The sequence below is a fragment of the Tachyglossus aculeatus genome, chromosome 4 (assembly GCF_015852505.1).
Source record: "Tachyglossus aculeatus isolate mTacAcu1 chromosome 4, mTacAcu1.pri, whole genome shotgun sequence".
Taxonomy (NCBI): domain Eukaryota; kingdom Metazoa; phylum Chordata; class Mammalia; order Monotremata; family Tachyglossidae; genus Tachyglossus; species Tachyglossus aculeatus.
In genome coordinates, this window is record NC_052069.1 from 55,497,306 (window position 1) to 55,522,733 (window position 25,428).

At 42.4% G+C, this 25,428-nt stretch overlaps 1 protein-coding gene across 3 annotated transcripts; it reads left to right on the forward strand.

Moving 5' to 3' along the window:
• Positions 1–802: 802 nt before the first annotated feature.
• Positions 803–25,186, forward strand: VCAM1 (vascular cell adhesion molecule 1). Of its 3 annotated transcripts, XM_038745797.1 has the most exons (10): positions 803–978; positions 1,826–2,101; positions 5,134–5,454; positions 7,319–7,585; positions 9,090–9,365; positions 11,666–11,986; positions 13,098–13,364; positions 19,795–20,061; positions 21,942–22,208; positions 24,142–25,186. In XM_038745797.1, the coding sequence occupies exons 1-10, from the start codon at positions 915–917 to the stop codon at positions 24,300–24,302; spliced, it is 2,487 nt and encodes an 828-aa protein (XP_038601725.1). In that variant the 5' UTR covers positions 803–914; the 3' UTR covers positions 24,303–25,186. The 3 variants fall into 3 exon arrangements, with proteins under 3 accessions (XP_038601725.1, XP_038601726.1, XP_038601727.1); XM_038745798.1 differs by lacking the exon at positions 21,942–22,208; XM_038745799.1 differs by lacking the exons at positions 19,795–20,061; positions 21,942–22,208 and having other exon boundaries at positions 804–978.
• The last annotated feature ends 242 nt before the right edge of the window (positions 25,187–25,428 follow it).

Here is a 25,428-nt window from a genome sequence, read left to right on the forward strand (position 1 = left end):
GTGTCCTGAGGGGGTGGGTGTGATCCTAATGAAAACCACTGGAGATGTTTCAGATGACCCAGAATTTTCAATCATGGGGTTAGAGAATTCAGTCGAGGTAAATGGTGGACTCCCTGATGCTTCATCTTCCCCCAGCTCCAGGAGCCTGCCTACTTCCAGAGTGGACCTTGGGTATAGTGCCTCTGGTCTGAGGAGACAATCTAATAATCTATTAGACCTGGGTGCCAGGTCTTAATTTCAAAAGACCTCAATGCCACCCTATTAAAAGGTTCAAATTAGTTCCCCAAAGTCATTTCTTGTTGAGAGAGTATACAAGTGAGGTGTCCAAGTGGCCCTCTCCCAAACCCCAGTGGATTGGCTCATTTAACTTCCAGGAGAAAATTCAGCCCCATTTTTGAGCAGCCAATCCAGCACAACAACACACCAGGGAGGAACCTCATCTCCAAAGACTGTAGTAATTTACTCCACCGGAGGATTATGGCTCGGTCTCCATAATTGATGTGTTCATTCTGCATCTGCTCCTCTTATCAGCTCTCTCTGGAATATTCTAATTATTGGGCTTTTGGTTTCTGTGGTCAAAATCAGAGCATCTCAGGGACTGGACAGGCTCTGACTTGCTTACCTTTCTGCTTGCGGGGTAGTATGCCCAGAGCACAGAGATCTGGCTCGGTGAGTAGCCGAAGGGTTAACCCCACGGGGAACTTGGCTCTGTGACAGATTTTCTGGCTGTTGTCTGGGTTTCCCCGTTAAGGGATTTCCCTCCTCCTTTGCAGCCGGCCCCATTATAAAGAGCTGTTTCCATTGCACTTCTGATTCAGGCGGACTCTGAGCTGCAGCTGCTCCCGGCTCCTTTCCAGAAGGGCCCAGCCAACTGAGATTCAAACTTCACTTTTCCTCCTCAAACCATTTCTAAAATGGCTGGGAAAAGGGTCGGACTCGCCCTAGCCACAGAAGCGATTTTGCTGGTGTTGGTGACTTGTGAGTTTTTCTCTTTGATTCATTTCAATCCCTAACATAGCGTGGTCAGTGACTTAAACTAAAGATACTTTGTATTGCAGCCGAGAAATAGGTCCAGGGCTTCAAAAACAGGTGGAACTGTAAACAGTAAACATGTGTTACTTTCAAAGTGATTTTGAAATAGTTACAATTTATTTTAGTGTCTGTCTTTCCCCTGACTGCCACCAGAATGTTAACTCCTCGAGGGCAGCAATCGCAACAATTGGTTATAAGCTGTGTGACTTTGGGCAAGTCACTTAATTTCTCTGCGCCTCAGTTACCTCATCTGTAAAATGGGGATTAAGACTGTGAGCCCCACGTGGGACAACCTGATTACTTTATATCTACCCCATTGCTTAGAACAGTGCTTGGCACATAGTAAGTGCTTAACAAATACTATCATCATCATCATCATACTGTGCTTGTCCAAAAGCTTTCTGCACTCAGTAAATATTTTTGATTGATGATTGATTCATCAAACTGTAGTCAGATAAAGGCATTATTTCCTAACTAGAAGGGCTGGGCTGGGCTGGTTAGGTAACTTTAGTGTGTCTTCCCTAGCTGGGTTAACAGTTTTGTCACAATTGAGGATGAAATCAATATTGCTGGCAGAAATCAGCTTTGATAAACCAGAGTCAAGCCCTGCTGTGTTTGCCAAGAAAAGATGATTCCAGCACTTCTCTCAATGGCTTGTGTAGAATTTTTTTGCCTGCGAGCACATGTGGGGAGCAGACCAGCTTGAATATATTTTGTGTGCTGGGTTTGAGAGGACAAAAGGGAAAAGAATATAGAGTGGGTTGTAAGTCTGTTTCTCTTTGCGTCTTTACAGCTGAAAGTTTTAAGGTGGAAATCACTCCAGGACCCAGAATCGCCGCTCAGATTGGCAATGTAACCGTGTTGACCTGCATCGCTACTGGGTGTGCGGCTCCATCGTTCTCTTGGAGAACCCAGATAGACAGTCCTCTTGGGGGGGAAGTAGAACCAGGAGCAAAGAAGTCCATCTTGACCATGAACCCCGTGGACTTCAAGAATGAACACTCTTACTTGTGTACCGCCTTTTGTGAGAATAAGAAAATGGAGAGGGCCGTCCAGGTGGAGCTTTACTGTAAGTGATTTGGTCTTTTCTATGCATATGGTTTAAGGTGGTTTCATGTAGTAAAATGATCTGATGATGTCTGATCAGGTAAACTTAGCTTTTGATTTCCTGGACCTTGTCACTAGGCCATGTTGCCAAAGGACGCTGCTGGTAGGATTCCAGAATCTTTGTTACAGAGATCTCTCCCTAGGATTCCTAATCAGGAATCAGGGGTGGAATGGGATCAGGGAATCTCTAATCATTTTTTCACTGCGCCTGGGGCCAGATTCTTTCTCCCTTGCCTGTCACCCTAGCTTATTATAATGTCAGTGGAAACTAGAGCCTCTCTTAGTGTCATCAAAGTCCTGGTACTCATAAATTATTTGGTCTACTAAATAACTCAGAAGGTGCTCAAAAAATACCATGCTTATTACTACTAAAAGCAGCATAACCTAGAGGAAAAAAGAACAGCACCAGGAGTCAGAGGACCTGGGTTCTAATCCCAGTTCTGTCTCCTGCCTTAGTACAGTGCTCAAGCACCTAGTACAGTGCTCTGCACACTGTAAGCGCTCAATAAATACGATTGAATGAATGCTGGATAACCTTGGTTAAGTCACTTAGCTTCTCTGTGCCTTAGTTTCCTCATCTGTAAAATGGGGATTCAATATGGTTCACCTTCCTCCTTAGCCTGTGAAGATCATGTGGGAAATGAACTGCATCTGATCTGATTGTACCTACCCTAGTGTTTGGCACAATACTTGGCACAGAGTAAGTGCTTAAACACCACCATCATTATCATTGTTATTAATTAACTGCTAAATCAATTTTGCATTACTAGTGCTAATATCAAAAACATATTAGCCCCCTTCTTCTCCCCCTTTTAGACTGTGAGCCCACTGTTGGGCAGGGACTGTCTCTATATGTTGCCAATTTGTACTTCCCAAGTGCTTAGTACAGTGCTCTGCACACAGTAAGTGCTCAATAAATACAATTGATGATGATGATGATGATGATGATTAGCCTGGGAAAATGTTTCTTGACACGGCTGGCACTTCCAAGTAAAATCACTGAAGCCAGGGTCTTCTCAGTGGTTATTCATCCTGGTGAATTCATTCATTCAATTGTATTTACTGAGTGCTTACTGTGTGCAGAGCACAGTACTAAGGGCTTGGAAAATACAGTTCAGCAGTAGAGACAATCCCTGCCCATATCGGGTTTACAGTCTAGAAGGGGAGGAGGAAGACATCAAAACAAGTAAACAGGCATCAATATAACAAAATAGAATTATATATATGCACATATATGTGTGTGTGTGTATTTATATATACATATATATATACAGCAGAACAAGTAAACAGGCATCTATATAAATAAATAGAATTATAGATATGTACCTATATATACAAGTGCCGTGGGGTGGGGAGAGGGAGGTAGAGCTAAGGGAGCGAATCCAGGTGTGTGGAGGGGAGGGGGAGCTGACAAAAAGGGGGACTTAGTCTAGGAAGGCCTCTTGGAGGAGCTGAGCCTTCAGTAGGGTTTTGAAGCTGTGGGAGTGTGATTATTTGGCAGATTTGAGAAGGGAGGGCTTTCCAGGCCAGAGGTAAGACGTGGGCCAGGGGCTAACAGTGGGACAGGGGAGAATGAGGCACCGTGAGGAGGTTAGCGGCAGAGGAGCGGAGTGTGCAGGCTGGGGTGTAGAAGGAGAGAAGAGAGGTGAGGTAAGAAGGGGCAGGGTGATGGAGAGTTTTGAAGCCAATAGGAGTTTTTGTTTGATAATGGTGGTTGATAGGGAACCACTGGAGATTTTTAAGGAGAGGAGGGTGACATGCATAGAATGTTTCTGTAGAAAGATAATCCAGGCAGCAGAGTAGTATGGACTGAAGTGGGGAGAGACAGGAGGTTGGGATGTCAGAAAGGAGGCTAATTCAGTAATCCAGTCAGGATAGGATGAGTGACTGTACTAACATAGTAGCGGTTTGGATGGAGAGGAAAGGGCGGATCTTGGCGATGTTGTGTAGGTGAGACTGGCAGGCTTTGGTGATGGTGAATGGGAGAGTGAGTGGCTATTGGCTACAAGCTATGTTTGGAAAAAAGTCTGAGTGCCTCAAAAGGAAGGATCTTTATCCTCCGAGCAAATAAGGCACTTGGTTATAGTTTATAAAATTGAGCTTTCCCTCATGGTTGTACATTCCTTACAGTAGATGAGGCAAAGATTTAACAGCAAAAGAAAGGAGTATAGAAATCTCCTTCTGTTCTTCAGCAACCAAACAGGGGTTGAATGAATGAATGAATGCAATTTACTTTTCCTCACAAATAAAGAAGAGGTATAAGATCTAAGAGGAAAAAGCAAAAGTAGACGTCTATCTAATCTCATCTCCCTCCTATTAGGTTGCAAATGTCTTGCAAGCTCCTTGAAGTGATGAGTGATGTATTCAACATATATTTCCTCATCCTGCAAAGCCCCAATCAGTTTCTTGCAAACATGGGATTTTTATTTTAATGAAATTGTCAGGAAGAGACAAAGCTAATGTTGAGACATTAGCTATGAACAGTGACAATAAGAAAACAAAAACAACCCAAAAGTAAATCCTGAAAACACTTTTTGTTTAGAGAAAAATGGTTTGAGCTAATTCCTTATATGGATCATTTAGCTTAACAAGACCCTGGTTTTAGGACATTAATACACCCTTCATTTAGCTGCCCCTTTTTCCATCTTTATGCTATCAATTTCTAAGCTGCCTAGTTTAGCTACTAATTGTAACAGAAATGGTAGTTTCTCTGAGAAAGACATTTCTGTGAAAATGTACAGGTGTTACATCTCCTTTCAGAACATTAGGAATGTAAAGGGTCTTCTGAAAGACTATTTAATCTTGCTCCCAATCTACAGACAAGAAAAGACTAAAACCATGGCAGAAACTAAGAGGCATCCACAGAGAGCTGAAGTTGTTATTTTTTGATCCTCCTTGGTTGTAATTGTAATTGGCTTCATCCAAGAGTACTGTAAATGTACTTGCGGGGCTAATAATGGAGAGCACATACTCAGATTTCTCTGTCCGTTGCAGCTTTTCCCCAAGATCCAGTGATTACAATGAGTGACTTTCTGGAGGTGGGGAAGCCTGCCACCATCACCTGCCAAGTCCCCCAGGTTTATCCATCAGAGCGCTTGAAGATTGAACTCCTGAAAGATGGGCACATCATTGAGAGCAAAGAGTTTTTCATGGATGAGGAGAAGAAATCTCTGGAGACCAAGAGCTTGGAGGTGACCATTACCCCCACCATTCTTGACATTGGGCAATCCATCACTTGTCTGGCTGAATTGCCAATTGATGACATGGAGTTTCTTCCCAAGCTGAGGAAAACCACACAGAAGCTCCCCATTAATAGTAAGTATATTTGCCTTGTGATCAAAGTTTCAGTTGGAATTTATTTACTCAATTGGGCAGGAAGTGATACTGAAAGACAGTAAGAGGAGGTTGAGTTTTTTTGTCTTTACATTCATATTTTTCTAGAGCTATTTCCATCATGATTCCCTGAGACACAAATTTTGTTCTCCGAATGCAGCGGCCTGGTGATGAACATAATGAGTCAACCAGGCTGAGAAAATAAGTATGTCTTTTGGTCCTTATAATTCCTGGTCCATCTAGAAAGCTTCTAGAGTTAATCTACTCAACTCTGCTGCAGCAGCACTATCCACAACCAAGTTGTATTCCCCACAACAAAATGTAGCCTATAATACAGAAATGTAGAGGGTCAAAAAGAAGGACTGCTTTGGAAAGGATTTTTAAAATATAAGATAGGTCTGGGGTCCAGTGTACAATTAAATATACTTTGGGTTGCTATCAAAGTGCGTCAAGGAATTATTCTGTTGGTCCTCGGCCTCCTTAGACACCTCTCTTTCTCTTTATTTGAGCTCTCAAATTAAATTGGCAATTCTGGGTTAGAGCTGAAATGAATCCTTGGCTTCGGGAAACAGGGGGGTGCTTACTCAGTTACTCAGTGAATTGGAATTTGATACTAAAATAATAATAGTCCATTTGAATCACTAAAAAAATGGGCTTTTCACTTTTTTGTTTTTTTTTTTTATCTGAAAGATTCATTCTACTTCAGCTATGAGGACTTTCAGCCCCGCTCTGCCGGCCCCCACAAAAAAACTTTTGTTTGAAATGCAGGGCTTTATTTTTCAATATTGTATTTTATAATCATAATATATGTGTATATATTATGATATATATATTGTTGAGGAATACTGAGGATCCAGTGTCTATCTAGGAAGCAGAAAACCTGGGTTCTAGTTGGAACCCCATAGGGTGAACAGGTCCATCAGTAATCTTGAAGAACGGCTGACTAGGGAGGGGAGCCAAAGCTGCCCCAGCCACCAAGGCAGCCACTGACTGCGTCACGATACTTGGGAGAAGCAGCATGGCCTAGCAGATAGAGCACAGGCCTGGGAGTCAGAAGGTCATGGGTTCTAATCCTGGCTCTGCCCCTTGTCTGCTGTGTGACCTTGGGCACCTCACTCAACTTCTCTGGGCCTCAGTTCCCCCATCTGTAAAATGGGGATTAAGACTGTGAGCACTATGTGGGACAGGGACTGTGTCCAACCCAATTAACTTGTATCTGCCCCAGTGCTTAGAACAGTGCCTGGCACATAGTAAGTGCTTAACAAATACCATAAAATAGAAATGGGGATACTTGGGCCAAAAATAGATTCTTAACATCCCAGCATGCTGCCCCTCTATCCACCAACTTGCTTGTCATATTCTGTGGCTCAGCGGGAACATAGGTAGGCCAGGAATGGTAAGTGGGAGTGAGAACTCTGAGAGCTCTAATCAATTCCTGGAGGCAGACTCTTGGTCTCCAAGCCTTAGGTGCTTCATTTATACAGTGGTTTTGCCTTAAGAAGTTTAGTTCACCTGATTCACCTGGAGATGCTTATGGATGAGAGATCAAAAAGCATCAAGAGTAACCATCATGCCTCTAGACTGTAAGCCAGTTGTAAGCAGGGAACGGGTCTACCCAAGCTGTTGTTTTGTACTCTTCCAAGTGCTGAGTGCAGTGCTCTGCAAACAGCAAGTAATACCATTGATTGATTGATCCCAGGGAAATAGAGTTTGTGCCACACTGGTGTTAACTACAGAAATCCCATTAATATTGCTGACAGGACATCACTTGCCCCCCAAATGTCCAGCAGATGCCAGGGTAATGGTGTGATAAGTTATAACTCCTCTGGTGGTTCTGCCTTTTCAGCTGCACCAAAGAATACAGTCGTCTCCATCACCCCCTCCAATGTTGTGCAGGCAGGTGACTATGTGAAGATGACATGTTCCAGTGAAGGCCTTCCCGCTCCAGAGATTTCTTGGAGTAAGAAAAGGAGGGATGGGAATCTGGAAATTCTTTCCCACAATGCAACTCTCATTCTAAATGCCGCGATGACAACAGATTCTGGACTGTATGTGTGTGAAGGAACTAATCGGGTTGGCAAAGATAAAAAAGAAGTGGAACTGATTGTTCAAGGTTAGAGGAATGAATTAATAATTGTTATTAATTATGAAAATAATAAAGAACTGAATTGGTGTTTAGGGTACACAAACGCAAGTGACAGTAGAGCAAATGGCAAATGGTTAATTATTTTCAAAGAACACTATAGCTCCAAATAGTATAGATTTGGTGTTAAACTGGACAATTAGCTGTGGGTTTTGTTGAACGCACAATACGGATCTAATTTGCCATAAAGCCATTTAAAAGATATTTTATTTAAGAGTCAAATAAGGCATTATTCCCAGCCATCAAATAAGTAGTATTTATTCAGCAGCTACTGTATGTAGAGACCTGTATTAGACACTTGCAGGAATACAAGAAAATTAAGGTGCTGCCTTCTCCAGAGGAACAGCAGGAAATAATTAATAATGTCTTTCAACATCTCTAACACCTCATATCATCTTTCCCCCTGCCTCACAGCAGGGTCTGTTAAGTTTCTCTAGAGACTGGATAACCTTGTCACCATGCCCACTGGTGTCAGATCTAGAGTCAAATCTAGAGACTTCTTGCTGCTAAGGCTGGGAAAGATGATGCCTTATTGCCTCTGAACAAAGTTTTCTTCTAATGCACATTCACTGCTATTAAATACTACTACTTTATATAATGAACTACATCTTTTATTCAATATAGATGGGGAAGCAGCATGGCCTAGTGGATAGATCACAAGGCTGGGAGTCAGAATGAGCTAGATTCTAATCCCAGATCCGCCACTTGTCTGCTGCTTGACACAGTCACAACTTCTCCGTGCCTCAGTTATCTCATCCGTAAAATTGGGATTAAAACTAGGAGCCCCATGTGGGACATGGATTATGTCCAGCCTGATTACCTTGTATCTACCCCAGAGTTTAGTATAGCACCTGGAGCACAGTAAGCACTTAACAAGTACCATAAAAACACATTTTGAATTTATGATTTAAAAGAATGTTCTTTTCTGCTGAAATGTTTACATGAAAGTGGAGCAAAGGAAGTCCCCTCTAGACCGTAAATTTATTTTGGGCAGGGAATGTAATAATAATAATAATGATAGTATTTGTAAACCACTTAGTATGTGCCAAGCACTGTTCTAAGTGCTGGAGTAGATACAAGTAATCAGGTTATCTGAGGTGGGGCTCACAGTCTTCATCCCCATTTTACAGATGAGGGAACTGAGGCCCAGAGAAGTTAAGTGACTTGCCCAAGATCACGCAGCCGACAAGTGACGGAGGAGGAATTTGAACCCACAACCTCAGGCTCCCCAGCCTGTGCTCTTTCCACCGAGCAACGCTGCTTCATATCTACCAACGTATCTACCAACGTTGTAGTATTGTACTCTCCCAAGTGCTTAGTTCAGCACTCTGCATACATTCAGAGCTCCACAAATACCATTGATTGATTGACTGAAAAGAAAAACTGAATCATGCATTATGGCCAGTGTGAAATAGAGTTCAAAGTGAGAAATGGAGAGATGGATGTTCATGTTATTTATCTTCTTGTCTTCCAGATGAAAGCTTCAAAGCTGAGATCTTAGAAAGACCCAAAATCACTGCCCAGATTGGCAACTTGACCGTGTTGACCTGTAGTGTTACCGGATGCCCGAACCCATCTTTTTCTTGGAGAACCCAGACTGACAGTCCTCTCGAAGGGAAAGTAAAGAACGAAGACACCAGGTCTACCTTGACCATGAGCCCTGTTGGCTTCAAGAATGAACACTCTTACCTGTGTACTGCCTTTTGTGGAACTAGGAAAATGGAGAGTGACATTCAAGTGGAACTTTACTGTAAGTGATCTGGCCTTTCCTGTGTTGTTGTGGGGCTAGAGACTCTTTCATTTTCTCGGGGTTTGGTTGAGAAAATAAATGTGAAAAACCATGGTGCCTGGAACAGTTACTCCTGAGCATTTTTGAGTGACCCCACAGGGGTGTTTTCAGGATGATTAAGGTTGTGTATGAGAAGTAAATGGAACTTCTAAAAATAATAATGATAATTGTAGTACATCTTAGGTGCTTACTATGTGCCAAGCACCTTTCTAAGTGCAGGTTAGACACAAGATAAACTGATCCCACATGGGGCTCACAGTCTAAGTAGGTGGGAGGTATTGAATCCCCACGTTGAAGATGAGGGAATTGAGGCACAGAGAAAGTAAGTGACTTGCCCAAGATCACACAGCAGGCAAATGGCGGAGCTGGGATTAGAACTCAGGTGCTCTGTCTCCCAGGCCTGTGCTCATTCCTCCAGGCCACTCTGCTTCTCAAACAATGGCATTTATAAATACAGGACTTGGTATTGCATTTAATTGTGTTTCAGACATCTCAGGCTTTGTGGATATCGACACATTCTGTGAACTGTAAATGAGAAGCAGTAAAATAAGATCTCCTTATGATGAGAAAATATCTTATTGCTTTTTCCATACAACATTTTCAGGAGAAATTGTTAAATTGCTCAATTCCCTTAAAAGCAGCATAGTTACAATTGTTGGAAGAATTTTGTTTTCAGTTGATGTCATGTCATTATGACAACTTGACACCTATCCGCATATTTTGTTTTGCTGTCTGTCTCCCCCTTCTAGACTGTGAGCCCGTTTTTGGGTAGGGACCATCTCTATATGTTGCCAACTTGTACTTCCCAAGCGCTTAGTACAGTGCCCTGCACACAGTAAGTGCTCAATAAATATGATTGAATGAATGAATCATTTTAGCATTTATTAAAGAGTAACGCTAAGCTCAAAGGTATGGAGAACCAGAGTCCCTGTTCTTAAGGGAAGAATTTGACTCAAATTTAAAAAATACATATTTTGGGTATTGGTACTGGTCCTGTGCGTGCTTTCTCTTTTTTTATTATTGATTAATTCCTAGTTTGAATAAACCCAATTTTGCCATCTTCCACATTGCTTATGAAGGCTCAGATGCATTCAGTGTCAGTAGGGGGAAGGAGAACATATGCATTCTCCTTCCTGTGCACATTATGAAGTTGGCACATAGCATGGGGTTATTCTGCTATTGGCATATCACTATGGATTCCTAAAATTCTACATTGCCTCACTAAGGCACCCTGGGGAGTTTAGGTGAGTGGAAGCCTAAAGGTTGGAAAGTAGGGAAAATTTTTCCCCTTTTGAAAGAGGAATAAGCATGTTGCAATCAGAGAATAAGGGAATTGGTCACATGTGAGTTGACTTTTTTTAATGGTATTTGTTAAATAGTTACTATGTACTAAGCACTGTACTAAGTGCTGGGGTAGATACAAGATAATCAGGTTGGACACAGTCCCTGTCCCACATGGAGCACCCAGTCTTCATCCCTACTGTACAGATGAGGTAACTGAGGCACAGAAAAGTTAAGTGACTTGTCTAAGGTCACACAGCAGGCCCGTACTTTATCAATTAGGCCATTCTGCTTCTTCTGTATTTTTCTCTGCAGCTCTTGAGCGTGCTTTGGACCCTCTGGACTTCTTTATGGGAAATAGTACTCAATGTCGATGTATTTATATATCTTTATACATACACACACACAACTTTCTCTGTGCTTCAGTTTCTTTATTTGTAAAATGGGGATAAAATACCTGTTCTCTATGGCACAGTTAGAATCTGAGACCTATGTGGGACAGGGACTGTATGCAATCTGATGATGCTGTAGTTATTCTAGCACGTATTACCATACATGGCACATAGTAAGAACTTAGTAAATACTAATATTTGCAATACTCTTTGACTTTGGACAACTCACCTGGCCACTCTGCATCAGTTTTCCCAACTCTGAAACAGTCGTAGGGATAGTGTCAGGATAAAATGAGAATTGATAAAGTGTTTTTAGAAAATAAATCTGATATATAAAATCAGGTACTATCAGATAACATTCATCACTGAAGCACTTAGCTCTCTGGCTGCTATTTAATGCTTGTCAATTATAAACATCCGCAGTGATTTGCATTTCTGAACTGTGAGAAATTTGCTTCAACCAATGGCATTTTTTGAGTGATTACCGTGTGCACAGCACTGTATTAAGCATTTGGAAGAGTACAATATAACAGATCTTGCTTATGGAGATCACATACTCACATACTCAGATTTCTTTGTCCATTACAGCTTTCCCCCATGATCCAGTGATTACAATGAGTGATTTTCTGGAGGTGGGGAAGCCTGCCACCATCACCTGCCAAGTCCCCCAGGTGTATCCATCGGAGCGCTTGAAGATCGAACTCCTGAAAGATGGGTACAGCATTGAGAGCAAAGAGTTTTTCATGGACGAGGAGAAGAAATCTCTGGAGACCAAGAGCTTGGAGGTGACCATTACCCCCACCACTCTTGACATTGGGCAATCCATCAGTTGTCAGGCTGAACTGCCGATTGATGACATGGAGTTTCTTCCCAAGCTAAGGCTAACCACACGGAGGTTGAATATTGGCAGTAAGTATATTTGGTAAACATCTATGGTTTGAATGGGAGCTGTAATTTCTTTAATCATATTGATGTCTGTCTCCCCACCTCTAGACTGTAAGCTTGTTGTGGGCAGGAATGTGTCTGTTTATTGTTGTACTGTACTCTCCCAAGCACTTAGTACAGTGCTCTAGACACAGTAAGTGCTCAATAAATACGATTGAATGAATGAATGAGTTAGTTTTCAAATTAGAGTGGGCAAAGCAGTTTATCTAATACATGCTAGCTCCCATATCCAGTTCTATCACCTCATTAAATTTGTATTTTAATCTTTGATGATATCAATTAAAGAAAGGATGGGAGAGAGACTGTGACCCTAAATGGCATGGCTTCAGTGGTCCAGAAGCTCTTTTTGTTTAATGGTATTCATTAAGCACTTACTATGTGCCAGGCATGGTACTAAGGGTTGCGGTGGTAGACACAAGCTAATCGGGTTGGTCACAGTCCATGTTGTACCTGGGGCTCATAGTCTTAATCCCCATTTTACAGATGTGGTAACTGAGGCACAGAGAAGTGAAGTTACTTGCCCAGGTTCATCCAGCAGATGAGTGGCAGAGCCGGGATTAGAACTCAGGTCCTTCTAGTTCACAGGCCCATGCTCTTTCCACTAGGCCGACTACTTTTCGATCTGAGGGCTCCGACTCATTCTGAGTTCCTCTGTCCCAACAGCAGGTGAGAATGCTTCTGCATCTCTCTGCTTCTGTGCATCCTAAATGAGAAACCAAATATGAAGAGATCACTCAGTCAATCAATCAATTGTATTTGCTGAGCACTTACTACATGCAGAGCACTGTAGTAAGCATAAGCACTTAGAACAGTGCTTTGCACATAGTAAGTGCTCAATAAATGCTATTATTATTATTATTATTATTATTATTACTATTTGGGAGAGAACAGTATAACAGTATAACAATTCACTGACCACAAAGAGCTGTCAGTCTAGAGAAGGAATTTACAGCCTATAGGGATTGTAGAATTCTCAGTTACTAGGATTCTCAGAGCTGCTTCTGTAAATTGAAAAAAATAACCCACTAAACTGGAAGGGTGATAACGACTAACCAAGTGGTCCTTTTATTTTTAGTCGCACCAAGGAATACAGTCATCTCTGGCGCTCCCACCACTACTGTGCAGGAAGGTGATTATGTGACAGTGTCATGTTCCAGTGAAGGTCTTCCGGCTCCAGAGATTTCTTGGAGTAAAAGACTGGATAATGGGGATCTGGAATTTCTTTCCCAGAATGCAACTCTCACTTTCAATGCCACAGTGACAGAAAATTCTGGAATTTATGTGTGTGAAGGAAGTAACCAGGCTGGCAAAGAAAGAAAAGAGGTGGAGTTAATTGTTCAAGGTTAGTAGAGCACAACTGATGAATTAGTACCATTCTGGTTCCATTGGATCTGAAATACCCTTTGACTTTTGGTGTCTACTATTGAGCATACACCAGGTGAGGGGGCATTTGAGAAAGTTAAGTAATATTAGGACAATATTAGTTTGGAAAAGCCCAAAGAGCCCCTTGAGCCTGGGCCAGATCTAGGCCTATTTTTCTAAAATGTCATGTGGCATACATTTTTCCACTACCCAAAAACCTCCAGTGTTAATGTTTCTCTCAGTATCAGATAGAAGCTCTGCAACTCTCTCCCTCTTGCACATCAGCTCTCTTCTTCTGCTGCATCACAACTCATGCTCTTTCCTCGCCTCTAGCTAGGCTTCTCACTATGCCTCATTCTTGGACTTGTCTGTCTCCAACCCTTTCTCATGCACTTCTTTCATCCTAGAACTCCCTCCCGCTTCAAATCGACTAGATCACTGGCATTTTTGCAGCCCTCCTAAAAACGTCTCCCAGGAGACATTCCCAGTTAAGCTCCACTTTCCCTGGTCACATCAATCAACCTTAGCTCTTGTGCTTGCAACTGTTGCTTCCTTCACTCATTCATTATATCTATACACCTATTAATAATAATAATAATAACAATTGTGGTATTTGTTAAACTCTTACTCTATGTCAAGCACTGTACTAAGCACTGGAGTAGATGCAAGATAATTATGTGTCAAGCACTGCATTTACTGCTGGGACAGATGCAAGATAATCAGGTCCCACATGGAGCTCACAATCTAAGTAGGAGGGGGAAGAGGATTTGAATCCCCATTTTGCAGATGAGGGAACTGAGGCACAGAGAAGTTAAGTGACTTGCCCATGGTCAAACAGCAGATACCTGCAGAGCCTGGATTAAAACCCAAGTCCTCTTACTCCCAGGCCCTTGCCCTTTCCACTAGTCAACCGTAATATTTACTGAGGACCTACTGTGTAGGCTGTACTAAGTGCTTGAAAGATTACAATAGAATTAGCTGCTTGACCCCTGCCCTCAAGCAGTTTACAATGTAGATGGGGAGACAGGCACTAAAATAAATAACAGATAAGAGGGCGTTAGAAAATAAAGATATGTACATGAAGGCAAGAGGAGGAGTGTTGTGTGTATGTAAGTGCTTAGGTGACAACAAAGTGCTGAAATGCAAGTTGGGGGATAAAAAGTGGGGAGATCAGAAAGTCACCAGGAAGACCTCCTGGAGGAGATGGGATTTCAAATGCGTTTTAAGGATGGGGAAAGCAGTGGTCTGCTGGATGTGCAGGGGGAGAGAGTTCCAGGCATAAGGGACCACCCTACTGAGTGGTGGTAAGTGGTGGTCAGTAGGTCAGCGGTGGGAGAGACAAGACTGAGGTGCAGTCAGGTGGTAGGCTTGAGAGGAATGAAGTGTGCAAGCTGGGAGAAGAGCTAATCTAAGTAGAGCAGGAGAGAGGGCTGTGGGGAGAACTTACTGAGTACCTTAAAGCTGATGGTCAGCAGGTTTTGCTTGGGGTGGAGAAGAAAGGAAAACCATTGGAGATTTTGAGGAGTGGGAGATGTGCTCAGAACAGCGTTTTAGAAAAATATCCCTGCAGAGAAGTATAAATGGGAGAGGGGAGAGACTGGAACAGAAAGCTGGGGAAGTAGTCAAACTGGGGTATGAAAAACGTGGAACAGTGCCATGGCAGTCTGGAGAAGAAAGGGCAGATGCTGGAAATGTGGAGGAACAGTGTGGCCTAGTGGATAGAGCATGGACTTAGAAATCAGAAGGACCTGGATTCTAATTCCAGTTCTGTCTCTTGTCTGCTGTGAGACCTTGGACAAGTCACTTAACTTCTCTGTGCCTCAGTTGCCTCATCCATAAAATGGGTATTAAAACTGTGAGCCCCATAGGAGACATGGATTGAGTCCTACCTGATTAGCTTGTATCTACCCCAGCACTTAATACAATGCCTGGCAAATAGTAAGTGCTTAACAAATACCATTAAAAAAGAAAGAAAACTGACAGGATTTGGAGACAGACTGAATGTGGGAATTGAAAAAGAGGGAGTCCAGGATTGAGGGCTTGAGAGATGGGGAGGATGGTGGTATTGTTTAATGCAATCCCTGCCTGGAGAAGAGGATTTGGGAAGAAGGATGAGAAGGAGTTCAGTTTTGGATATGTCGAGCTTGAGTTAACGGTGGCACATCCATTTAGAGATATTTTGGAGGCAGGAGGAAATGTGAGATTACAGAGGAGAGCGAAGTAAGGGCCAGCCAGGGATAGTGAGTTATTTATTTTCTCAATTTGCATGAAATTAACATTATTTATCATTTCATTCTCCTGCCACCAGTCACTAGGCAATTCTTTCTTTTTCCTCATGTATTTATAAATAACTCATATCTGTTTATGTTTGAAACCTTTGAGGCCTGGGACCATGTTTCTTATTCAGCTGCACTCACTGAGCACTTAGTACAGTGCTCTATAACTAGTAGGTGCTCAATAAATGTTATTTATTGTTTGAGAGATTGGGGCCATCTCAGGATCTCAGTAATGCTGTAAGGTGGTTGACAAGCCCAAGATAAAGTCTGAGGTCAGGCTGAATTCCCCTGTATTGCTGCTCCAAATAAAGTTCCTTCCCTCTGCCTTAAGAGGCTGCCCTGCCTTGTGGAAAGAGCCTGGGCGGGGAGTCGGGAGACCTGGGTTCTAGTCTTGGCTCCACCATGTTCCTGTTGTGTCACACTGGGACAAGTTACTTAATCTCTCTGTGCTTCATTGTCCCCTGGTGTAAAATAGGGGTAAAGTACTTGTTCTTCATCCTCTTTAGACTGTGAGGCCAATGAGGAACAGGGATCCTGTCTGACTTGATTATTGAGAAGCATTTATTCATTCATTCATTCATTCAATCGTATTTATTGAGCGCTTACTGTGTGCAAAGCACTGTACTAAGAGCTTGGGAAGTACAAGTTGGCAACATATAGAGACAGTCCCTACCCAACAGCGGGCTCACTGTCTACAAGGGGGAGACAGACACAAAACAAAACATGTGGACAGGTGTCAAGTCATCAGAATAAATAGAGATAAAGCCAGAAGCACATCAGGCAGAAACTCCTCACCTTGGGCTTCAAGGCTCTCCATCACCTCGCCCCCTCCTACCTCACCTCCATTCTCTCCTTCTACTGCCCAGCCCGCAACCTCCGCTCCTCCACCGCTAATCTCCTCACTGTACCTCGTTCTCGCCTGTCCCACCATCGACCCCCGGCCCACGTCATCCCCCGGGCCTGGAATGCCCTCCCTCTGCCCATCCGCCAAGCTAGCTCTCTTCCTCCCTTCAAGGCCCTGCTGAGAGCTCACCTCCTCCAGGAGGCCTTCCCAGACTGAGCCCCTTCCTTCCTCTCCCCCTCGTCCCCCTCTCCATCCCACCATCTTACCTCCTTCCCTTCCCCACAGCACCTGTATACATGTATATATGGTTGTACATATTTATTACTCTATTTATTTATTTATTTATTTATTTATTTATTTATTTATTTTACTTGTACATTTCTATCCTATTTATTTTATTTTGTTGGTATGTTTGGTTCTGTTCTCTGTCTCCCCCTTTTAGACTGTGAGCCCACTGTTGGGTAGGGACTGTCTCTATGTGTTGCCAATCTGTACTTCCCAAGCGCTTAGTACAGTGCTCTGCACATAGTAAGCGCTCAATAAATATGATTGATTGATTGATTGATTGATCATTAACAAAATAAATAGAATAGTAAATACGTACAGATAGCTCCATGTAGTGGATAAAGCATGGGCCTGGGAATCAGAAGATCATGGGTTCTAATCCCAGGTCTACCACTTGTCTGCTGTGTGACCTTGGTCAAGTCACTTCACTTCTCTGTGCCTCAATTACCTCATCTGTAAAAAAAGGGGATTAACAGTGTGAGTCCAATCTGGGACAGGGACTCTGTGTCCAACCTGATTAGCTTGTACCTACCTCAGTGCTTGGGTAGAATGCTTGCCACATAGTAAGCGCTTAACAAATATGCTGATTTTTAACAAGTACCATACTGCAATGCTTAGCACAGTACTAAACTCGTAGTACACACTTAACCACCATCATATATGACAGAAATTGTGTTCAATCTGTTTATTTTTCATCAATTCCCATGCTTGATAGATCGAATGTGCAGCATAAATACCTTTATTATTATTATTAGTGGTATTCCACTGCAAACCTGTGGGACTTCACAAGAATAATAATAATAATGGTATTTAAGTGCTTCCTATGTACCAAGCACTGCTGTAAGTGTTGGGGTAGTTACAAGGTAATCAGGTTGTCCAATGTGGGGCTCACAGTCTCAATCCCCATTTTACAGATGAGGTAACCGAGGCACAGAGAAGTTAAGCAGCTTTCCTAAGGTCACACAGCTGACAAGTGGCAGAGCCGGGATTGGAACCCACCTCCTCTGACTCCCAAGCCCATACCATTTCCACTAAGCCACGCTGCACAACATCTCTAGAATCTGCAGGCTCCTCTCTTTCCAAACTGCTACGATGCTGATTCAAGCACTTACCATAACCCACCTTGACTATTGCATCAGCCTCCTCACTGAGTTCCCTGCCTCTTCTCTCTCCCCATTCCAGTCCTTACTTCACTCTGCTGTCAGGATCATTTTTCTCAAAAAAAGTTCACCTAATGGCTTTTCACTTCTCAAGAACCTTCAACAGTTGACCATCCACCTCCACATCAAACAGAAACTCCTTGCTATGGGCCTCAGTTACCTCATCTGTAAAATGGGGATTAAGACTGTGAGCCCCAAGTCGGACAACCTGATCACCTTGTAACCTCCCCAGTGCTTAGAACAGTGCTTTGCACATAGTAAGCGCTTAATAAATGCCATCATTATTATTATTATTATTTAAGGCACTCGGTCAACTCTCTCCCTCCTATCTTACCTTGCTGAACTCCTGCTACAATCTAATCCACACACTTTGCTCATCTAACACCAATCTATTCTCTGTACCAGGATCTTGTCTATCCCACCATTAACCTCTTGCCCAAGTCCTCCCATGTGTCTGCAATTCCTTCATATTAGATAGACCAGCACTCTCCCTACCTTCAAAGCCATCCTAAAATCACATCTCCCTCAAGAGGCCTTCCCCCCATAAGCCATCATTTCCCCTACTCCCTCTCCCTTTTGTCGCTTATGCACTTATATTTGTATCCCTTAGACACTTGATATTCATCCCACCCTCAGCCCTAGAACACTTGCATGCATATCCTTATACCCTGCCATTTCCCTTATTTTTATTCATTTCAATGTCTGTCTCCCCATCTAAAGAGTAAGTTCCTTGTAGGCAGGGCTCTTGTCTACCAATTCTAATAATAATAATGGCATTTATAAGGCACTTACTATGTGAAAAGCACTGTTCTAAGCACTGGGGAGGTTACAAGGTGATCAGGTTGTCCCACAGGGGGCTCACAGTCTTAATCCCCATTTTACAGATGAGGTAACTGAGGTACGGAGAAATTAAGTGACTTGTCCAAAGTTACACAGCTGACAATTAGTGGAGCTGGAATTTGAACCCATGACCTCTGACTCCAAAGCCCGTGCTCTTTCTACTGAGCTATGCTGCTCCTCATGGCTATGACTGAACTGTACTCTCCCAAGTGCTTAGTATGTGTTCTGCCCTCAGTCAGCACTCAGTTGCTTACGATTGATTGATTAATTGATTGATGGTGTCACATGTGCCATTTTACCCAGTTCAGCCCAATGGCTTGTGTTTCTGGTCCAACCAAAGCAGCCAGATGGAAGACATTAATGAAATCACATTCTAAATAAAGACTTAAGGATTTATTTCTCAGTTAGGGGCTACTGGATAAGCATTTTGGAATTTCAGAATGTGTGTGCAGATTACAACTTTGAACTTCTGTGGAAATAGTCCTCCCTGAAGTTTGTAAAGGACTTTGCATTTACAGGAAAGAGATGGAATCAAACTTTAACCTGATAATGGTTCATTCCTCTTCATCATTATCATCAGTATTTATTGAATGTCACTGTGTCCAGACCAGTGTACTAGGCATTTAAAAGCACACAATAAAAAGTAATGGACATAGTTCTTGTCCTCAAAATACTTATAATCTAATGAGGAAGACAGGCAGGCATAGTTGCTATATCCATTAGGGGGATGAAAGGGAAAGCCAAGTATGCTGGTAACAACAACAGTAAGCAAAAAAAGTGAAAATAAAAATAAAAAGATGAATAAACACTTAAGTAATAATGGTGGGTAATGGCATTCCATAACCTGGCCAGGAGGGTGGGGATTACTTGGGGAACGCTTATTAGAAGAGTGCTTTTGAGGAGGGATTGGAAAGTGGAGAGGGATGTTAATAAAATCATCTGTTTCAGACATTTCATGGTTCATACTTTACATTTACCAATAGTTCACTTATTTTCATTCTGCAGTTCCACCAAAAGACACAGTGCTTGTAGCTTTCCCTTCCAACAGTGTTAAAGAAGGAGACACTGTAACTATCTCTTGCACATCCGTGGGTGTTTCTCCCAGTCAAATTGTCTTAAGGAAGAAAGCTGATCCGGGAGAGCAAGTACTGGAATCCAGAAATGGTCATTATACTATACATGCTGCTCGGTTAGAGGATGCAGGAATTTATGAATGTGAATCCAAAACTGAGGTTGGACGGCAATTGAGAAGCCTAAATCTTGATGTTAAAGGTTGGTGCATGTATTTTGAAGTTTCTAGATTATTGGGTTCCTTAAGGTCAAAATATCCTCTTAGAATTTGTTGGAGAAATGTGGCTGATTCTTTGGTGTTTGATAGCCACTTCCTAACCTGTTGAGTCTTAAAATGATTAACTAGGGGCTTACCTTAAATCATCTGTGGAGGTGGGATTTTCACTCAACTCCACAGTCACAACAGGGCTGAATTTATGAAGATTTTAATCTTTAAAGTGTTTGGTCAGGTCTTCTGAGCTGATTATAGCTATTATATTAGACTACTAGGACTACTACAGGTACTTCACGTAAAGAAGTCAATACAGCAGGGTCAGTCAGCCCAAGGAAAACAAAAGTAGTCAAGACAGAAAAGTGGCCAGAAAATCCTTTCCTCCCCTCTTCCTCTTCTCCTTTTCTTCTTCCTCCTCCCCTTTCCATTTCCATCTCCTTACTCCTCCTCCAGTCTCCTTCCTCCCTTCCTTCGCTTGACTCTCAGCAGAGAACACCATTCTTCGAATGCTCAGCATTTACTGAGTTTTCCAGAGTAACTTTTTTCAGGATAATCATCTCATAGTCCCAGATGCAGGAAAATTTCTTAACCTAGTGGTCAATCCGACCCAGCCAACCACCCTCTTCTGAGGAGGAAATGAGAGAGCAGCTGGCCAGGCCTATGGGAGTGGATCAGATAGGAGAGCAGCTCAGAAATGGACCTACAGCTGCTGCTGCTCCCCAGTGGCTCTGCATACCCTGAGGACAGGCTCTTACTCTTACTTCAATCTCTCTCTAATTCCTTCCTTCCTCTCCCAGCTCCCTCCCATTATCTAGGTTAGGGAGCAAGTGATAAAAAGAAGTCTCTAAATTTACTGATAACCCAGGATGATGCAAAATGCTTAATCCTTAAAGCCTCTAATGATACCTGAAGGACACTTGCTGGAGGTCTGGAATTCTACTGAGAAGGATTATTACTGTGTAATTACTGTAGATCTCAAGTTTCCCATGTGCCAAAAGTGCACCTTGAAAGAAATCATGTCAACCTATTAACCAACTACACAACATTTCTCCTCCTATTTCCTTTTAGTGTCCATTTATAACACACAAATCATGACCAGGTAATTCTCTTCTCCAAAGTAGGTTCAATTTTCACTTTTGGCCCTTTCTGAGTGGATTGGAGAACAGTTTCTCTACCCTACGGCTTATTCGTTAGTTCTGCTTGTTTGGGTAAAGTTCAATTAGGAAAAATTCTGGCTGCTTAGAATTGAGGTTCTGGGTTTGCTGCAGCCGAATTTCTACCGACATTGGGCAGTATGCTCTGTGACCCTTATGGAGGGAGCAAAGTGTAGGGGCTACTCTTTCCAAGAGATTTGGGGAGACCCAATGTCTTTTTTGGGGTTTGTCACTCTGTGGTTTTCAACCCACACCAGGAGGGTAATGGGTACAGTCATATAATCTGTCTACTGAGTTGGTGGTGTTCTCAGCCCAGTATCGAGTGGACTACCTGTAATTGGGAGTCCAGTCAGGAGAAGAGTCTTGGAGCCTTAATGGCCGCTTAACCAAGAAAGTTGTCCAGGGAAACTTGAATTGTTATAGTCCAGGCTGAACCTTCCTACAGATAAACAAAGAATTCCAGTCCTTGAGGCTACAGAGCTAGACATTATTAGAGAATCTACTTCCTCCATATTTTAAAGGAAAAAATGGAGTGTAAAATGATTGGAAACATGCACTGAGACATTACTAGCTGTGATCCCTAGCTTAGGAAAACAACAATTACAAGCCTTAGTTTAGCCGAATCATACTTAAATAAGAAAAGCAGGTATAGATTAGTGAAATTTACCACATTAATCCAAGCTTTAAACTTGTCCCTGTGTTTTCTGTCTCCACAGTACCACCTCGAAACACAACAATATTGATTCACCCATCTAGAAATGTAAATGAAGGGGAAAATGTCACCATTACATGTAAAACATTTAGCCATCCGCCTGCAGTGATTGTCCTGAAAAAGGTTGATCTGGCCAACGAAGTATCCATATGTTCAAAGAATGGAACCTTTACTTTGTATCATGTCACCCCAAATGACACCGGGGTATATGTGATTAGTGTTTCCAATGAGGTTGGAAAAGACTCGGAACAGATTGAAATCTCAGTTAAGAGTATGTGTACATTTGTTTATTCTCTTCTTTATATCCCTTTGCGCTTGGTAGTCTTTCGTGACTGAGTCTACAAGATCACTGGGTTCTCAGTGTTTATGCTGATGCTGTTTTTCTGTAGTAAATATTACCTGAGGGACACGGCCAAAAGCATCACTTTAATGTTTAATCTATTTCCTTTATTGTTCTATTGCCTCACAATTTGAGAATTCATGCAAAAAAAAGTTACTTTATCAGTGCAAGAGGGCATCAATTGATGCCTTTCTTTCATTGCTGCTCAGGACTCTACACAAGGATAGGCTAAATATAATCCAGTTTCCTCCAGAGTCTGGGATCCTGGGGATGTTTCTGTCTCTGGTGACTTTTGCCTTTGGTGGACAAAGTAGGGGCAAGAGTATTTTCAAAGGGTTCCTGCTTGGGGCCCAGCGTAGGGGAAGGAGGAGACCCCGAATCCCATTTCTGGCATTAGGGTGGAGGTCAATGAGTTCCTCTAAAAGAACAGTAGTCCAAACTGGAAGTAGGAAAAAGATAGTTCCTCTCAGATCTTCAGAAAAATAGATTCATCCACAATGGAGTGGATCCTGACCATTGTGCATAACTGAAAAGTTGGAACGTTATCAAAGCATCTTCATAATAAAATCTTCAACTGTAATCACGGTCTAGGGAATTCAAGCAAAAACACCTGCAATTATCTGCATTAATCAAGTTAAAAAAACCCATTAGGGTTCAAATTCCCTGCATCTGACGGTTCTAACGAGATCTGAAAAGTTTAGATGAAATCAAGCTTTTAGCCTGGATTGCCTGGGTAATTGCACTGGGTAATTGTACAACCCTCTGTTTCACTTTGGAAGTGGAGCCTGGCCGTGGAAAGTTTTAGCTGATCATGTAGTCTGTTTCAGCATATTCATTATATTTTATGACACCACAGTTCATACCCCTGAGCAGTTCCCATTATCCATCCGGGTGATTGAACTCGCCACTCTAATGTTGCCTGGGTAACTCTCAGGACTACTAATTTTAGGTTATGAGTGAAGGTGTTGGTGGTTGAGAGGTGAGAAACAAACTGACAGAGAAACCAATAAGCTTAGTGTATTATTCATTCCTACTGGGCATAGAGACACCCAGGCCCAACGTGTAGCCAGTACTGATAACTAAACGATAATGGTGGCACTGAAAGGTGGGATGTTGAACGGGGTGACTCATCATGAATCATCTGAGGAATTGAGGAGCTGCTTAGCCTAGTGGAAAGACTATAGGCCTGGGAGTCAGAGGACCTGGGTTCTAATCATGACTCTCAGACTTGCCGGCTATCTCACCATTGGCAAGTCATTTCAGAAGCAGCGTGGTTGAGAAGCAGCGTGGCTCAGTGGAAAGAGCCCAGGCTTTGGAGTCTGAGGCCATGGGTTCAAATCCCAGCTCCTCCAACTGTCAGCTGTGTGACTTTGGCCAAGTCACTTAACTTCTCTGGGCCTCAGTTACCTCATCTGTAAAATGGGGATTAAAACTGTGATCATCTTGTAAACTCCCCAGTGCTTAGAACAGTGCTTTGCACATAGTAAGCTCTTAACAAATGCAATCATCATCATCATCATCATCATTTCACTGTGCCTCAGTTTCCTCATCTGTAAAATGGGGCTTCAATGCCTGTTCTCCCTCCTACTTAGACTGTGAGCCCATGTGGCACAGGCATTGTCTGACCTGATTAACCCATATCTACCTCAACACTTAGTGCTTGACAAACAGTAAGGGCTTAACAAATATAATAATACTATTAATAATAATAATAATGTAGATTTTTGCTGGAATTATCTGAATTGTTGCTTCAGTGCTCTTCATTCTGGCTGCAAAGATGTGTATGTGCCCTTCAAATGAATGCTAGGCTTATCATTATTTGCAGTAATTATTCTCAACATCCTCACCTTTTCTTCATTTCTAGGAAGGGAAAACCACATAGACTACTTTTCTCCTGAACTTGTTGCACTCTACTGCGTCGCCTCCCTCATCATCCCAAGCGTCGGAATGATCATTTTCCTCGTGAGGAAAGCCAACGTCAAGGGTTCCTACAGCCTGGTAGATGCACTCAAATCCAAAGTGTAGCTTTCAAGCCTTCTGCCAGAGACAATGGAGGCGTCTATCACCTGAACTCAATGTGGACTCCTGCCATAACCTTGGACTCTCCCTGTGGTGATCACATGACCTCAGTCCCCTACCTGTGGTAATCACACGGAAGCAAGTGTTTGCAGAGTGTTTGCACTTAGTGCCACAGGCAGGAAGCCAATAGGAAATCCCCGGGAAATGGTGGATTTCTTCAGCCACAAGAGCAGAATGGAGGCAACTCTGATCCGATGTAAATTTAGCATTCTCAGTTCTTGTACATATGTATGATAAATGTTCTAGTTCCACTGAAGATTAGTTTGGAATAAAGCAACTTAGCTCAGAAGTATCCTCCAAAGAAGACTGTCAAATACTGTTGCTTAATACATTTAGAAAATAGTGTACCTGTAATTTTGATTGTTCATATCTTGTTAACATTTATGAATTATGTCCTTTTTTACCGTCCTAATTCCTCTTCAAGCAAATTCATTCCTCTAGAAACACTGAAAGTGATATTATGCTTGGTAAAAATGCCAGCAACCCCCAAATTTGCAGAACCCCTGCAAATTTACCAAATGTACACTTGCTTGGCTTTCAGGTACAATAATCAGAAATGACCAGTGGTGGCCCTTCCAACCTATGCAGGGGAAAGTTCATGGTAAATAGAAAATTTTTATGGTCCTTCAGTACTCTCATGGAACTTGCCCTCAACTGCTAGTTGCGGTTAGTCTCCAGGACCAAGCTCCTCACTTGAGTAGTCACTTGGACTACGGATGCGGTACGGTTGTGGTATTTTCAGAAAGCAGAATCCTGGGTAACTTTGACTCTATGTCTCTAATGAATGATCAGTCTGTGACTAGTAAACTAGTTAAAATTGTGAAACTGGAGGCTGTGTGTTTATTTTCTCTTCAGAAACTGGATCTTTTTAACTAGAAGCATTTCGGCATCCAGATCACTGGAATGAAAACCCGTCATACAGGAAAAAGATAAGGAACTGGGAAAGTTGGCAGACTAATGATATTCAAGTATTCTAAAGTTATTATTCAGGGTCATCCAATTCCCAACTCCAGGGAGGACAAACTAGAGGCAATGGGACTAAATGCATCATAAAAGAATTGTCCTGTGTAAG